Consider the following 18,158-nt stretch of genomic DNA (forward strand, 5'->3'; position numbering starts at 1 on the left):
GCTAATATGTGAATCCAAATAAGTCATGTCGTTTTGACAAAATACGAACAAAATCACGTGGCACACATGTTAGGGAAAAACAACCTTATTGATTTCGATAAAATTTATTGAATCGATCGATAATTTTATCCCGTTGCGCATGTTGGCCTGTTGATCTCAGTAATAACAAATAACGATAGGTCGTTAGTGTTTTTGTGTAATAATCAACAAATTCAACTACTTATCCGACAGAGGGATTGCGTCCTCTAACATGATGGACTAATGTTATGGGCGATAGGCTGATCCCTTATCACCATAAGGTTCATCATATCCATCTTAGGACTTCGTATCAACAGTGGCTGCAAGTTGTCTTTGATTACTTGTGGCTCTGCCCACCCCATTTGGGATTACGGGCGTGAGTTTATGTATGTATGTATGTTCAACTACTTATAAAAAATCTTTTAGAAAAATAAGATAGTATTATATGTATAGCCTACTTATAGCTGTTATGCACTGTTAAGCTAGGTATATATGTACCTGTATTAGAAGCTAGTGTTTAGTTAGACATGCACCTAATTTGAACTACGCTTTGCTTTGTCATCGAGTAAATTCGCCGTCAAATTGGTAATGAATGGAAATCTCTAATTAGGCATCTCTAATCGAGATCTCTATTGATTGATTTTATGTTAAGTACCTACGTTTATGTAACTAACGTAGTATTGGTGCCTGCTATAAGTAGTGTAATCCACTTCTAGATTCAATAAATCAGTGTTATCATTTTGTGGAAATGCCATGACAAATAAAAAATAATGTTCCTAATGTACTTTAGCACAACAAAGTCAAATCTAAGAAAACATGATTTTAATCTTCTTTTTACAAACCTAAACTGTAATCACCCTTTTACGTGACTTTTTGTAGGTTTGCCTCGATTGGCATTAAGTACTTGTCCAGAAAAATAAGAAGCGCTGGGGGGTTCTCACCCAGTACAAAATTGAAGACAACAGACATGAGATTAGCCCAGTTGAGCGCGAATTTCAGCTCAGGGCTGCAAGCCTGCATCACCACTCGCATGGCGTATGTAAACTGAAAATAGCCAAAATTTTACATCCTTCGCACTGCAAAGTTACATAATACTTCTCGACCAGTAACAGGCCTCTTATACCTAATACGTCAATATTTGACTATTGTCAGCTACCCTCTGTGAAGAAGTCATTAGCTCATTGTACGCGGTCCGTCACGCGTAAACATCTATAAAACGCTCATTAATTCAGCATTTTGTTCATAATTGTTCAAATGGCTGTGACAATGGAGTGTGCCACAAGGAGCCACTCTTGGGCCACTCAATTATATAGTAGCCACGTGGCGATGTTCGAAAAAAGTTGCTGTTGTGATAAATTGTAGATTTTTGTTAGGATGTGGGGCAGCGTGGTAGAATGTATTCCCTGACTGGTGAGGGGAGAACTTTACCGAGCATCGGAAATTGTATTCTTCTATTGCACTGTCTGAGCTCTGAAGGAAATGTCAGGGCCGTGTCAAGATATTTTTGATCAGCGCGGGTGCTTCAGAGCTATAGGCTCTCATTGACCCCGACGGAGAGTCTCCCCTAACTGCTGGTTTTATTGATGCTTATACTTAAATAAATACACATTGAATTTATCATTATAAAGTTATACGGACTGTTGTGTGGTATTGACATACATAAACACACACATTGTCTCTTCTGTTTTTCCTTTGGCATCCTCCTTATATTTTACTATGTACCTAATATGTGGATAGCTGTAATTGGTCATACATATTGTAAATGAAACCATACATTGTATTATTAGATATAAGACTGTTGTTGTCCCAAATAAAATAAAATAAAAATAAATAAACCCTTTATATGTGAAGTAGGTAGGTATATACCTCGTTTTACGATTTGTCTTTACTTCAGTCTAAAGTAGGTACTTATTCAATGACGAATGTGATGGGTAATTAAGTAACTTTTTTAATGTATGGGGTTAGTTACTCAAACTTGCTTGAGAGCGTCACATTCGTCTCTCATCTTCGACTTACTTATAATAATTCGAAGTACAAGTCAAAGAAAAAGGAAAGAGACAATTTCTTTATGTCAACAAAACCTTGCCTTGTTGATAGCTCCCCTTCCCACATTAATGTTATTATTTGGCAACATTTACTAAATAATTTGCTCGTTAAATGACTGCCGATATCCACTGTCCTAACTACCGTATTGTGTGGGTCACCCTCCCCTCTATCGACGGGTTGGACCCCTACATAAAGTCGAACTGCAATTTTTGTAACCCTCACGATGTGTTTAATCGGACCATTGCATCTTGTCGAATTATTTGACTTACTTACTTAAGTTAGTTACTTATATTTGTAAAAACAATTCGAATTTAAAAAAGAACGTCGTTAAAGTGTTAAGTAAGTAATAATCGTTGTCGTTGAATTGATACATACACAATAACAAGTTTAAGTACTTTATAAGATTTTTCGTAGAGTGGCATCTAGTCAAATACAAAAATAAAATAGATACCTACTTAAGTAACCTTTAAAATAATTTTGTTAATACCCAGTTGCGCTAAGAAAGTGTGAAAAAGGCGCGATTTTACAAAAAGAGAACGAATTGTAATTTCTCATAGTTAGACATAATTATATGGATAATAAATACGCATATTATCTCTCTAGTGTTATCCCGTTTTTCACAGGTTTTTTACAGACCTTCCAATCTGTGAAGGGAAGACCAACCCAATACAGGTTCGGTCACATACCTAAACGCATTTTTCGGGAATATGGGTTTCCTCACGATGTTTTTTTCTAAACATGAAATTAAAAAAAAATGAAAATAATTAATTTAGGCCCGTGCTGGGAGTCGAGCCTGCGAACTCACCGTGAGATTGAAGCGTTCTTCCAACTGAGCTACCAACAAGCAGCTCATAAAATAAAACAAATACATTTTCCTCTTCATTCTCCGCGCTCGGCTGCGACCCGAATATCCGACGGACTCCTTTTGAACTGTAATTACATTTCTTTTGTCCCAATATTTATAAATACATTCGTGGCTTTGTGTTGGTTTGTAATGTATGAAATTAATACGTTCCTTGTGTAGGATTAGTTGGAGTTTTCTCATAGTTTGCCTGATTAGTTCTACTAAGCTTCGTATGGGGGACTCAGTTCATTACTCAGTTCGCTACATTGATTAGAAACGCGGTCCAAAAGTGTCAAGAAATACGGTTTTTAAGGGATCCGCAAAATTTATTTAGGCATTAAAAATTGCCATACTTTATCGTTCAATATATTATGACCGCATATAAACTGAAATACAAAACAACAAATATCGAGCGCATATGTATATTATGTGGTATCTAATGAAGAATGTAATAATCAGTAGCAAATAAACATGAATAAGCATAACAAAATATCCAAAAAACCTTTAAACAAACATTAAAACAATATTTTTTAAGGCTGCCTGGATGTAAATACTACTTAGCAAAGTTATAGCTGTATGTACGTAGTTGTGTTAGTATTTCTAGTCTTGTGTTTTTGTTGTTTCTTAAGTTTTTGGTTTGTTTTATAGTTGTCTGGCATTGTAGCTAGTGTTGGTGAGTAGAGTTGTCCTGGCCTGATGTGAGTGTCATTTAAATAACGCTCCTTGAGGCACCATTTCATGCCGTCTCGTCCCCCATTCCGCCACAGCCTGAAATCCGCCATCGCTGGCGAGCTCTTCGCTTTCTCTTCGTTCAACGCCTCACAAAAATTGCACAGCGGATTGATCTTCATCGGATCGGAGTCTATTGTGTACAGATTAGTCCACTTAAAGTAGTTCTCATATAATTCTGGATCGTCAATGATCTGCTTCATTTTTTGTGCTAAGTTGTAGGGATGTAGATGCATCGCGTTCAGATACGAGCCGGGAGGAAGGAACCTGCCAATGTACGGAGGTTTTCGTTAATAAATAGTAGTACAACGTGACGAATTATAACTTTAGGTACTTAACATTGTAACCTTTATAAGTGCCTGATCATTGTTATAGTGGCATATCGCAGAAAATGTAAATATTAGACAATATTTACACTTAGTAGGTATGTGTGCACTAGGTATCCATATATAGGTGTATTATTATACTTGTACAAAATTTTCCTGTACCCAAAGGTTGCCTGGAAGAAATTGCTGCATGAGCAATAAGGCCGCCTGTTGTGCTTTTCTGTATATGTTGTCCTTATCTCTGTATTTTGTGTCCATTGTGCTCAATAAAGTATTTTATCTATCTATCTATCCAATGAAAAGAGTGTGCCGTTGGATCTAAGTACACATAGCTAATAAAACTTCAGAATAATGAAAATTGACAACAGTTTTCTATTGTCTTGTTACTATAAGGCATAACATAAGTTTGGGGTACTTAGAGGTACCTACACACATCCATCGCAAGATGAACTAAGTTAGCACACGTCACCGAGCTTTCTGTTAGACCAACGTGATACTATAAGGCGTGTTATATGAAACTATTGCAAGAAACAAACTAAAACTTTAACATTACCGACTGTAGTTAGCTCCGCCATACACGATGGGAACGGCGTGGTTGTCGAAACCGTGTAGAACCTTCTCTGTGACATAGTCTTTAGCTAGGGAGTTCTCGAACGCGATATAGAAGTAGTAGTCTTGCTTTATAAGGTCATTGCAGTTGTCATTCGGGCAAATAATGCCCGAACACTTGCCATACACGTCCACGTTCAACGAGAAGTGGTACAAATGCTCCTGAAGAGAGACCATGTATGCAGCCCTCTCACTGTTCGCATTGCAGTTACTCACTATCCACGCCGCCGCTTTCGTCTTCTTAAGTAGAAGACTCTTCAACGGCGACGCAACAGGCCTATCATTCTTCTCCCAAACGGGCTTTATGCTCGGAGCTATGACAGAACCCGTGAGGTTCCGAACCACGAAAAAAAGCCACAACACTGTGGAGTCAAGGCGATATGTCATTGTCCAGTTGAAGAAATTGTCATTATGCAATTCACACGCAGGATAGGTGACCTGCGACTCCAATGAGGCGAACACATACAGCTGGGAACTCGATCTCAATAAAGGTCTTTTAGTATCAGACTCTAAAATACTTTCACTAAAAATGATGGCATCAAAACTTGTGTAGTCCCGTAGCAAACGTTTGTTTTCCGTAAATATACAGTTCTGGACAACACAATTTAACTTGGTTAAGTAGGCCTTAGCTAGCCATTCGCTTTTCCACAACAGAACAAACTTTATGTCCTGCCCTACAGATACAACGGGCAGGTTTCTGCGGAATCTTCCATTGGCAATAGTTAAAAAGTTTGATACATCGTTTGCAAATTCCAATATGTAATATGCGTACCATATGTGGACGATAACTGAGAAGCTTATTAGAAGTAAAACACCAGCCAACTGCTTCGGTGTGAAGACTGGTAACAGTACCATTGTTATGTGTAGATCAAATTCAAAACTCCAGACAATAAATATTGGGACATAAATCAATATCAATGTGATTGTAACAAGATTGTAATGACAGCGAGCCATAAAGCAAAACGGACCTCCGCTCAACAATAGGTATTACGACTAAGTAAAAAATCTAAGTTTATCTATGGGCTAAGCTACGAGGGCTAAGATTATGATGTGAGGTTACGAAACAAGAGAGAGATATTTTTTCAAATCTTCACATGAGATGTCATCAGGTGAGAAAAATGAGAAAGCTTTTCCACTAAAACCTTTGTATAGCGCTATAAAACACTTGTGTAAGCGAAACCATATATAAACGTCCATTATCAGCATACTACAGAATTTGATTTCGCACTACACCGGATATAAGCTGATAGGAAAAGATTACAATAAACTAGTGATAATTGTGAAGCGTGAGAGTAATCTGTGGTCATTGTGGCGCATAGGTGGCACTACCATCATTTAAGGTGACTTAGATATATTGACAAAGGTCTTAAGAGTCCCTTTAAGCAGGGATTAAGTTCGGCTTTAGATTGTATCTGCCCCAGTCGCGATAAACACTTCACGTGCAGATACAATTCAATCTTGTACAGTTAGTTTGGGCGACAGGGATAAGAAATTGTCTATGGGAGTATAATTGTTAACATTTAAACATACCTACTGATAAACATTTTGTACATACTACCTATAGACATGTAATTTTTTCGCGTTATACTTTCTAATGTCAGTGGGTAAGCGGCCCAGTGGTCGGATAACATCGTTGCAACGGCGGGAAAGTTGTGGATGAGGTTAGCGCAGAATCGCAAAGAGCGGTGCAAAATGCAGGAGGACCTATATCCAAATGGATGCGAGCTGATTGATGATGATGACACCTACTATGTCATATTTTCTGATCGCAGAGCAGTGACGAGTAATACAAGGAATCAAAAAGCTTTGCTGTTTTCGTTTGCGTCATAAATTCATAATTTGATTCTAAACAGCTGTCTTGTCGCAGTTTATAGTAATGTTCAGCGTGCAAAAAAAATATAGCATGCAGATTAGCGAAACTATTTACAAAGACGGTTGAGATGATTCTACAAAGTTCTCTAGTTTAGGTAGGTGTCATACAAGTATAACAGTGATAGGATAAGTGGAAGAATTAGGTGTTTATATTAAATAATAGGGGTTGGGTTTGAGGATAATCTTCGAACAAACTTAAGTAAGTAAGGACACGAGCATTAATATGTATACACTTTGGTACCATGTCACATTAACTTTTTTGACAAATTAAACTGTAAGTCTCACTAAATGTCAAATATGTTAGTGCGACAGAGTCCTAAAGTGGGTACATTATATTGCTCATGACTGTACCTATCTATAGTAAGGTTAGTAATTTAACTTCGCACCACTGTCTACAACACAAAGGTTTCTTGTAAGTACATACTGGGTCTATATCTGTCTATGTCAAATGGAGTCAAATATGTCGCCTCTACTAAAATAAACCGAATCGAAAACCTCTTAACTCTCGCATACTTGCTCTATAAAACTATCGAGTGTTGAAAAAATACTGTCCATCGTGACAAGCCGTCAGCGTCCGAGATTTCCTATTGTCCGTTCAAAATACAGTTATTGTTGGCAAAATAAATGCATTGTAACCATTATAACGTTTTAAGAGCAAAAACTCGCTCGACAATGGTCCTATAATTGAATTAAACCCACTTAAACGCGTGTTGTACTGGTGAAGACCGTTCTAAGAAGCAAATGTTGCTTGTATTTAGATTAAGTATTTACTTATAATTGCTCGGACATTGGACATGTCAGCTGTTCGGGATGTAGGCGTGTTAAATGTTACTTAATCGTATTTTTGTACTCTACATAATCCTTATGTATACATGTGTATGTGTATATCCTTATATAGATGATTCCGTGCTTCGGAGGGCACGCTAAGTCGTTGATCCCGGCTATTAGCCGTAAAAACACCTCCACCAACCCGCAGTGGAGCAGCGTGGTGTAGTATGCTCCATACCCCCTCCGGTTGATTGAGGGGAGGCCTGTGCCCAGCAGTGGGACGTATGTAGGCAGTTTATGTTTAGGTATGTTATGTTATATAGCGAGAACTAAACATAGCTATATCTATTCAGATAGATTTTACGCCCATTACTACTTATAATTATGTTATTATTATCATAATTATATTATGTATGAATGTAATACCATAAGTAAAACCTTTAGTAAAACTACGTATACCATACATACATACTGGAACATGAACCACAGTACAATTAAAGAGATACGCCAGTAGGTAAATAATGAAGAGTGTGCGCGGCGCGCGGCGGCGTAGTAAAATACAGTGAAACCTGGTTAAATGAGACATCAAGGGAACTGCAATGTCGTTTCACTTATAGAGGTATTCCACTTACCCAGTGTCTCAGATATACAGGTATAAATAAATATCTGTCTCATTTACAGAGGGTTCCATTAATAGAGGTGAGAATACAGGTTATTTCAGTTATACAGGTGCGATTATTAAATACGTGTTATGTATTTTTCAAATAAATATCTGTATGATAGTAAAGCGAAACTAAAAATGAAGGTAATTGAAGCTCAAAATTTGTACTTACGTACTTGGAATTACGTGTGGAATTTGTGGGTAGAATAAAAATGAGTAAAAACAAACAATGTATCTCAGTTACAGAGGTTTATGCATATAAAATTTACTCGCTGTCTCAGTTATAGAGGTAACTATGATGATAAATCGAAAGAACGAATCCCAGATATAGAGGCTTACCTCGTCCCACTAACAGAGGTACTTAATTCAGTGCCAAAGTGTTGGGACCTCAGCATGAGTTCCAGGTCCCACATAACCAAGTTTCACTGTATTTACCAAATAAAGTAAAATTGAGCGCCGAGTTCGCTTCCAGTCATATGCCGTTGCCGGGGATGTACCCAAAGTGGGAATGTTCCTGTTGTAAAAGGTCTTTAATAGTAAAGGCATTGGTTTCATTTTTTTTTTAAATTGTTCGTTCTTGTACCCCGATCCTATCTGCCTAAAGGTTAGGTTAGGTTAGGCTGTTTATATATTAAGTTTTGTGCCTTTTATTGCTGGGAATATTCTCAAAGTGGAAATATTCCCGGAAACGGGACTTCACTGTTCGCATCGCATCTCCGATTTATTTGTGTGGACTGCGGTTATTGATTTTCCTCCCGTTCATTGATATCTGTGGATATAGTTATGTATACCCTAGTGTTATTTACCTTTCAAGGTCAGGAAGATGAATGGATACCCTGATAGAAACACTATTGTCACTAAACTGAAACTTTCGGTTCGTCGTGTTCATCAATGCAGGTCGCGCGCAAGTTGTATTCTGATTACTCAAGGCTTTGTCCACCCCATTGTGATTAACAAGTATGAGTTTATGTATGTTACTTACAATGCCACTGTGGTCCTGACAAAATTATGTGAGAACTTGACTAAATGTCGCACTAATTATATTTTTATTTAATAAACTTCATAAATGATTTAAATAAAAAAAAAAAAGTTTTTGTCACCTTTAGATCTGCCTTTATTTAGTAATAATCGAATTAGAATTTCAATAGAATTTATCTATATATATTATTATCTATATTTAACTATATATATTTATATATTTACCTATTATTATCAATAATATTCATAATTTATCTTTGACTTAACTACCCATTTCTTACAATGTATTTAATAATATATATTGCTTTATTTACGATAAGCAAAATACCTTTGTCACAGTGATTGAAACGTAGATTTTGCCTATTTTGCTTTTTTTTAAATTACCAAAAAAAAGCAAACCTACACACAACAGTAGCACATGGCACCATAAGCGCCAGTTGTAGCTTTCCCAATTTCAATGAACAAGTTTTTACTTCGAGTTGCAAATAAAGCGGAAATCCGAGCCGAGTTACAATCATTGTTGCATTTGGTTATTGTTTAAAAAAATACAATGCAGAATGTTCCCAAGGGTTAAGCTGTTTAAATATTTATGAACTATTTACGTATTGACAAAACAGAATGGTGGACAATGCTTTCTATCATTGTTAGGGCTGGATGTTGGGTGTTTTCGTTGGTGAACACCCCATTGACCATTCGAGTGCTTAGGTTGTGGAGAATACAGTTGGATGACTGGGAATTTTCGAGTATTTACCAGTACTGTGGGCTTGAGTAAAGTGGTGAGCGGTCCATTTCCCGATCGACTGATAACCTCGTAAGGCGGAGATTTACAGACACAATAGTTAAACAATGGGGTTTGGCATTTAAAAGATATGTTGCTGTTGCAGTTTCTTGTCATTTCTTCTCCTCAACCATAACACATTGCGTAATGACGTAGATTCAAAAAAATTAAATTGACCTTCAAAAAATTTATCACGTTGAATAAATGATTCTGATTCTAAGGACACTCGGTCTTAGCACTGTTAGGGAGACTTAATCTGAGGATGAATATACGTAGTTATAAAATCTTTTTTCAGTCTAATTTATATTTATATAATTAAACTTATATGTTAATAAATTAGTACAAAAATAAAGTGTAAGTACGTCAATAAACTACCGGAGGGGAAACCGGAGGAATTCATTAAAACAAAAAAATAATAATTATAAATTAGAAAGGAAGCCTCCAACCGAACATTACATACCACGAATTACGGGCGCGATGTTATGTAAGTATATAATTTTTAAATGTATGAGAATAGTATTGCGAATTGCTTACAGGCTAAGATGAAAGATCCCTCAGCTCTGCTCAGCCGTCTGGCCAAGAGCTCAGTCGTCACATGCTTTTCATCGACTGGTTATCTAAGTACCACTCAATTAATAGACAAATCACACTTCAAATAAAATATGCAAATGGGGCTTGACTATCCACCGCAGGTCTGGCGACAGTTGTGATTGAATTAGACTCCTGCGCATCAACAATGGCGGCTGGCGCGGGATTACGCCGCTAAGTGGATTACCGCGCGCTCTTCCGCTGGCATTGTGCTCATAGCCACTTCACTTCACGGCTACTGCACTTAGCCTGTCAAAATATTACACTATTCGCACGGGTTTGCAGAACAATGCGTGACTTGTTAGGGATTTTTAGAATAAATAAAATGTGTGGATTTGTCTACGGACTGGTTGGCTAATTTCTGATTGAATCAAACAGAAAATTAATTTTAGATCTTCAGACTTTTTTCGACAATGTGAAGATATTTATTTATGTATATCTAGTAGAGACACAGAGCAACCTGAATTCTAATTTCTAAGCGACATTTTCAGTAGAGGGATTGGTTTTTCATTAATTTACCACATTTTACCATAAACATAATATACAAAAAATAAAATACATTCCAGAAAAGAAAATCCATTAAACAGTATGTTGACAGACTGCAAATTATACCTACGGCATTATGCGACCGACCTACGCTACGATACACAAGTAAATTTCAAGCAATTTCAAGCCCTTAAATTGCAAATTACTGTTTCTGTGAAATGTTTCTAAACTATTTATTTACTTGAAAGACTAGAGGAAAGACAGCGCGCTCAAATTACGTCTTCCTGCCATCAGTAGAACAACTTACACCTTATCAGTGGCTTGTATCTTAAACTCTACTATCTCCAATCGACACTTAGCAGATAAAAGGGCCTCCCAAAAACTATTTATTGTGTTTACACAAATACGTAGGTGGTAATCCGAGGTAACTGCTTACTATTCAAAATATTAACTCATAGGGAACTTTAGACGTAAAAACTTAATAATATTATTGGGTTCTAATTTCGTTTGTGATTGTTAATCGTGAATGTATAAAAGTGTCACGGGGTTGAATGGAGGTGCCAATTTGTATAGAGTTACACTATTCAATGGATGCCCGTGTTACCTGAGTTGCGCAAAAAATGTTAATAATAAAATCGTCCTAATAAAATAAGTGAATATTCAAGTGCTGGATTCGATACGACGTTTTTTCTGAGACTTATCTTTGTTGTCATTAAAACTATTATTGGCTCGAGTGGGCTAGAGATGTCTTTAGCGATATTTCGAATTGAATGCCTGTCTAAACTCCATATTTTTGTTTATATTAATACTAAAATTCTAGAAAATAGAGTACATTTCATGTTAGTCCTAACCTAACATACATTAATTGGCAAATATATAAGAGCGATTTTATATTAATCTAGTAATACTTTCTAACATCTACATTACAATTCGTGTAAAACATTCAAACACGAATGTCTATGTTAGGGGATGTACGTATGTGAAATCTACGCAGACAGGGAGGTTCGCCCCCCTAATTAGCCCCCGCCTCCCCCCCAGAAACAGGCAACCAGAGAACAACAAGCTACTTGCCTGTACGGTCACGAGCATTAATATGTATACACTTTGGTACCATGTCACATTAACTTTTTTGTCAAATAGAACTGCAAGTCTCACTAAATGTCAAATATGTTAGTGCGACAGAGTCCTAAAGTGGGTACATTATATTGCTCATGACTGTACAGCCTTTTATTACAACTGAACGCTGTTTTTTAGCACACACGGCGGATTATTTGGCAATAAAAGATCTAGTAATGCTTACACGAACTGACAACATAGATACAGGATAACAGTGTAAATATTCCTAAGAAGTTTCCAATGAACAGAAAAAAGACAAAAAAATTATGACACTCTATTTATCTTCAACTAGTTATAGGTACTTCCAAGACTGCGTCCGTGCGGTTTTCGATTATTAAATACGAATCAGTAGAGTTCCTGACAAACAACCTCACAGTCTTTAGGTACCTCTTTGGAATATTAATGCTTACATATAAACTCACGCCTATATCCCATCGAGACACGCTGAGACTGTAAAATTCCATTGGTTTCTTTTATAATATTAGTGTACGGTCACGAGCATTAATATGTATACACTTGGGTACCATGTCACATTAACTTTTTTGACAAATTGCACTGTAAGTCTCACTAAATATCAAATATGTTAGTGCGACAGAGTCCTAAAGTGGGTACATTATATTGCTCATGCATGACCGTAGGTAAGTAACTGCAGTTACATACCTCAAGTAATTTCTCAGTTTTCTTTTTTGACATGACTTATTGTAGATTTGCCGCAGGCATTAACTACTTGGCCGGGCAAAAGGGGAGCGCTGAGGGCTCTCACCCGGTACATAATTTCTCAGAAGGTACCTATCGGCGCGCAGACGACCTACTTCCACTACTAGACCGGGATACCAACCTAACTATTAATAGAAGGCCATTTCCTATTTTAAAAATATTGCTAAAATCGTATTTCAACAAAAAATATTTTTAAAATAGGAAATGGCTTTCTATTAATAGTTAGGTTGGTATCCTGGTCTAGTAGTGGAAGTAGGTAGATCGTCTGCGCGCCTATATACCTTAACATCCCTGCATATAAGTAGGTACCTTAGAAGACATGGTACGTCAATATGAATATCTAATGCTGTAAACCAAAACTATATATCTGTCTGTCGCGAAGCAAATCGTCCGAACAAGCTCGCGACGACGGATTATCTTCAAATAAGCGTATTACATCCGTCCGCCTGCTTTGTGATCCGAATAACTACGGCTTCCCTATACGCCGATGTTGCGAGAAACAGGGAGGGACCCTGGGTCCATAGGAAAGATCAATGACTTATTGGAGAATACGGTCTCAAAATAAATAGTGTGTTTTCTTTAACTAAGAATCCATTACTTGGATTTACTAGTAAGTACATAAATAAATAAAAAATATGTTTACGTATTAACTAAGGTGACATTACAATCCCATATATTTTTATCACTGTCAATGTCCATTGTCATCATTATCGTCAGCGACTAGCCAAAGCCCGATCCGTAGAACTTCTTATTTTAATTGACAACTTGTAAAATTATAACAACAAGTTACAAGTTAAGAGTAAAACCAACGTCATAAATGAAATAAACTATTGTTAAATTAATCCAAAATTCATTAATTAATGTCCATATGCATATACGTCATGTCAAAATAAGCCACCTCATTCCCGGCGCAAAGGTACCTATCAAACTAGCCGCGTTTTTATTTTATTAATTAGTAAGTATCTGTTCCAAATAAAATGAGAGTTTTAATTGATTGCGTGCCGTTTACTACTTGGCTAAGGCCTTAGACTAAACAAAACTTGAAAAAGAATACAGATATTTAAATGTATGACGTAATATAGAAGGAACGGGATTTGATTTCGAAAGCTGGGCCACATTAGTAGCGTCCCCCGTCTGATTACACCCCCACCAGTCATGGTGATTACAGACCAAGGAAACCTCGACAAAATCTACTGGATACAGTCGTATGCTGCATACTTGCAGACTAGTCTGATCGTTATATCATAAGGAACGATGCGGCGGTAGGTATATAAGTATTAGCCAAAGAGAATATACGTATAATCGTTACGTACAATTACGTCTGAATTAGCCAAGTTTTGCAAACAAAAAGATTATGACCTGTGAAATTCTTCCGAATTGTGATGTTTAGGAGATAACCGTGGTCGTATGCCGTGGTAAGCAAACTCTTAGATCATATTGTTATAGGTAAGTGGGTAAGAATGTCGTTCGAAACAATAACCTAAGTCGTTTTTATTGATTTCTATTTTTGTTCATAGCAAGATTACGTATATGATGGATTTAATAGTAGATATACTTACTAGTTATGTCGTTTTGCCAAGCCGTACACAGTGGCTCGTTAAAATAACTCGCCGAGACAACCCTCTTTGTGGTCCCTTGGGATCTGTGAGGTCTCTTGTATGTGGGGTCTGCAGTTTTCCGAATAACTAAGGTTTCATACTTTTCATCTTTGCTGCAAATAATTTGGGATTACGCTTTGTAATGCCACGGAATAAGTTTAGACATACTTCTTGTCATTAGGTTTTTGTATTGAGATGATATACGGAATAAGACTGGTGTATGAATAAACTTTTTGACAATGTTTGTAAGCACGTGTTATAGACATAAGAAATTGGCGATAATATTCTAAGAGATCAATCAATGAAGATTGTTTTGATTTTCATCGCGTTTAGGCGTTTTGAATGAGTCAGTATGATCTATTATCACATATTATTAGATCACGAGGGATCTTTTTTGACTGATTTGCCGCAGATGGTATCAACTACTTGGCCGGAAAGATAATGAGGGAAGTCTATGGATGATAACAGAAAGTTTAACTTTTTTGTAAAAGTAATGTTCCACCGTACAAAAATTTAATAAAAAAAGTTCTAATTAAGAAATGAAACCGCAAAGTAGGTATTCAATCATATACCTACCAACTAACGCGATGCAAACAAAAGCAGTAGGATCAAACTCGCTACTTCTAACTTCCCTCTCAATATTGCCACCGCGGCGTCTGTCTACATAGCCAAGCTGTGTATAACAAACAGCTGTCAAACTCTGGGATATCGATCGAAGTTTACAAGTTGTTTCCCTGTAGACATAAACAAATTCACAGCGTTGTAACTCAGCCGACGCGACGCCCCGCCCGCCCCGCCGCCGCTGGCAGACGATTTACATAAAATTATCACGAGCCGACCCTCCCTCTTCTGACACAATCAAACAGGCAGGCTATCTGGCTAGAAAAGCAGCAATTTTGTCTTCTCTTCTTATGTAGTGCGTCCTATACAGACGACAAACGGAAAAACAAAATAAAACTTAGTATATTTAGTGGTGACAGTTGCTGAAATTTGTCTGATCCAGACCTTATCCGGCGAGTACGTTATCAGTCACTTGTTTCGTAGATAAACTAACTAGCTGAAGTCCTCGTTGACTGAGATATTTAAGCTGTATTTTTTGACGTCACTTATTGTATTTTCCCTCAGAAGGCACCTTGCAGAAGCACTTGCGGAAGGCTACTTGGCCGGACAATTGTAGAGCGTAGAAAGGACTCACCTGGCTCAGATATTGCCATTGAACCTGTGCCCGTGTTTGACACGTAACACATCGAAACAGCTTTCGGTAACGTTTCTATGGCGATAGATTGCGTTACCGAGTTTGCTTGTAGTATGCTAATACCTTCTTTGTACCGGCAAAATATTTTGCGAACGGTTTCCACACAGTCTATAGCAAGGGTTCTCAAACTTTGACATTATCTTGAACATTTTTATGTAGATTTGCCGCATAATATAGGTATTATATGGCGTCAAATACTTGGTCGGAGGAACACCCACCAAATGCCTAGGTATAATTTGTCGGAACCTCGTGGAACAAATCAAAGTCACTGTAATTTCAATACGAACAAAACTTTTAGTAAAAAAAAAATACAGTCAAACACTTTAGGTATTATTTATTTGAAGAATGCAATTGTTTCACTGTGTTTTTATTTAACAGTCAAAAATAAATAGGTATATCGCGGAACCCTAGGTGTCGCGGAGCCCACTTTAGGAATCGCTGGTTTATAGCATCTAATTCAATATTCCGCGCCGTTAAATATTACTTCGGAGTTGGTGACAGCGAAAATAAGGCGAGTTTCGAAACGTTTGCGAATACTTAAGTAGGTAAGCAGTTGATGTATAAATAAAGATGTAAATAAAGTTTTCTGGAAATGGTTGGGGATTCATCGTTTTTATGTTTTTATAGGTATTTATTAATTAATTAAAACGTGTTTATAAAAGAGACAATATTTTGAAATATATACCTATAAGAATGGAAAGTCTCTCAGCATATTTTGTGAGTGGTACTTATTAAAAATATTCCCTTAGATAAATAACTCTTACTGTGGAGAAAACACAAATTAATATAATCACGCTTGGCTTTTGTACGCGTTTATGTTTTACATTAAGTACCTATTTATATCCACATACGTATTAAGTACTCGAAGCATAAAAATCTACATAAAAATTGGTCTCTCAAACAACATCGCGTACCGTTACATAAACAAAGCAAACACTGTACAGTCGGGTGCACAAATAAATGAACACTCGCAGCGAGTGGGCGGGCCGGCACGCCTCCGTCTTACAATTACAAAGCCACAGCTACCTGGCACAATAAATCAATCTACATAAATTGTACCCCGTTATATTTTAAGTGTTTAAATCTCGGGAGGGATTCCAATTGTTATTTTAGTTTCGAATTTGGAACATTGTTTAAATGTTGTTCGAAATTTAAGTAATTGTTATTAGTGTTAATAAATGTTATGGCTCTTATTTTTCGTTGTAGGTACACCACTGGCAGCGCGATAGCAGGGTAACCGCTGCCAGGTGTGATTCGCGCTTCGCCATATTTATATTAACGTTACCTGTAGGCTGCAGCCGTAGTATACTAACCGCTTAGCGCGGCGCGATAAATAAGGCAATCCTATTGGCTGCGCCATAACCCAACTTATCAATCATTGGCTCATTTATTGTGTCGCGGAGTAGTACCTATGCGTGTTGTAAGTATACTACGGGATACTTATAAATAATTGTCATGTAATCTATAGAAATTGTTTGTTTGTCGCGTCGAGTGCAACTCACACGCAAATATTGGTATTAGAATTTACAAGTCTGTAAACTTAAATCAGCGAACCACATTTGTCCGACATTTCAATGTTCAATATAACTACTTATATAAATTAACTAACTATCCCACACATCACCACACTTATTTATTTGGTATACTTATGTTCAATATGCCCATGTGTGAATGTGCCTTCCCCGGGAATGTTACCAAAGTGAGAATGTTCCCGTTGTAAAAACTCTTTACAGCAGTCAGTGTCCTTACAATAGTAACGACTGCTTTTCTTTTTTAAAATGTTCTCACTTGTTCCTACTCTGATATTATTAGGCTAAAAGTTAGCTAAAAAGCTCCTCGCTTTTTAATGCTAGGAACATTACCAATGTGGGAACGTTTCGGTGCACCTCACTATTGTGTCAGTAATTCACAGTAGAAAACAAATTGTATTAAAGCGTCCGATGTATTTGCGGATGCGGTGACAGCGTTTGTTTGCTCCAATCGCGTGTTTATTGTCCGCGGTGTGACCAATTTAAAATAAATATACGTCACGTAGGTAGATATTCAGTGCTGCATGACTTCTGTAGTGCATAATACCAACTAAGTCATAATATTATATCATTCATTCGATACCCAGTTTGCTAGACAGTGTAGGAAACTATCATGATTTATACAGATAGGTACATTTATGTGACTTAGGTTGGAAAGGCCTTTAGGCCTTTACAAACTATTTCTACTTAAGTGTACTTACACCTGTATATTTATTGACGTAGGCTACAATAGGGCGATTTTATCAAAATTCTATCAAACCTAATTTAGTATTGAATACCTTCTAAAATACGTTGGAAGCTTTTTTTTAACGTGACTTATTGTAAATTTTCCGCAGATGGTTTTAACTACTTGGCCGGACAAATGGAGAGCGCTGAGGGCTCAGCGCTCACCTGGTACAAAATTTAATAAGACAATTAATCTACTTACATCAAAAGACCTTTCTGTTGACATACGGCTCATTGGTATTGGTGGTCATCGCCAGAATTTTGTAAGCTGTCAAAATTTAGAATATCTCCTAAACCCCAGATCTTCCAGAAAAGCGACGATAGACTCTTAATCTATATCAAAAGATCTTTCAAATGACATATAGTTCGTCAGCATGGGTGCTCTAGACTAGATCCTTTACATGTTTTTCCTACACTCTGCATTTTTTTTACTCTTCTACAAACAACCCCACGATCTAGACTTTTGTCGTCATACAAAAAAATATACGTAAAGTATTATACGAAATATTCTATT

At 36.9% G+C, this 18,158-nt stretch overlaps 1 protein-coding gene across 1 annotated transcript; it reads right to left on the bottom strand.

Annotated features, from left to right (window-relative positions):
- Positions 1-3,474: 3,474 nt before the first annotated feature.
- LOC126370804 (alpha-(1,3)-fucosyltransferase C-like) lies at positions 3,475-5,427 on the bottom strand. The gene is made up of 2 exons (XM_050015828.1): positions 4,517-5,427; positions 3,475-3,904 (listed from the first exon to the last, which is right to left on the bottom strand). Exons 1-2 carry the CDS (start codon positions 5,425-5,427, stop codon positions 3,475-3,477), a joined length of 1,341 nt encoding a protein of 446 aa, XP_049871785.1.
- Between the last annotated feature and the right edge of the window lie 12,731 nt (positions 5,428-18,158).

The sequence above is a fragment of the Pectinophora gossypiella genome, chromosome 11 (genome assembly GCF_024362695.1).
Source record: "Pectinophora gossypiella chromosome 11, ilPecGoss1.1, whole genome shotgun sequence".
Lineage (NCBI taxonomy): Eukaryota > Metazoa > Arthropoda > Insecta > Lepidoptera > Gelechiidae > Pectinophora > Pectinophora gossypiella.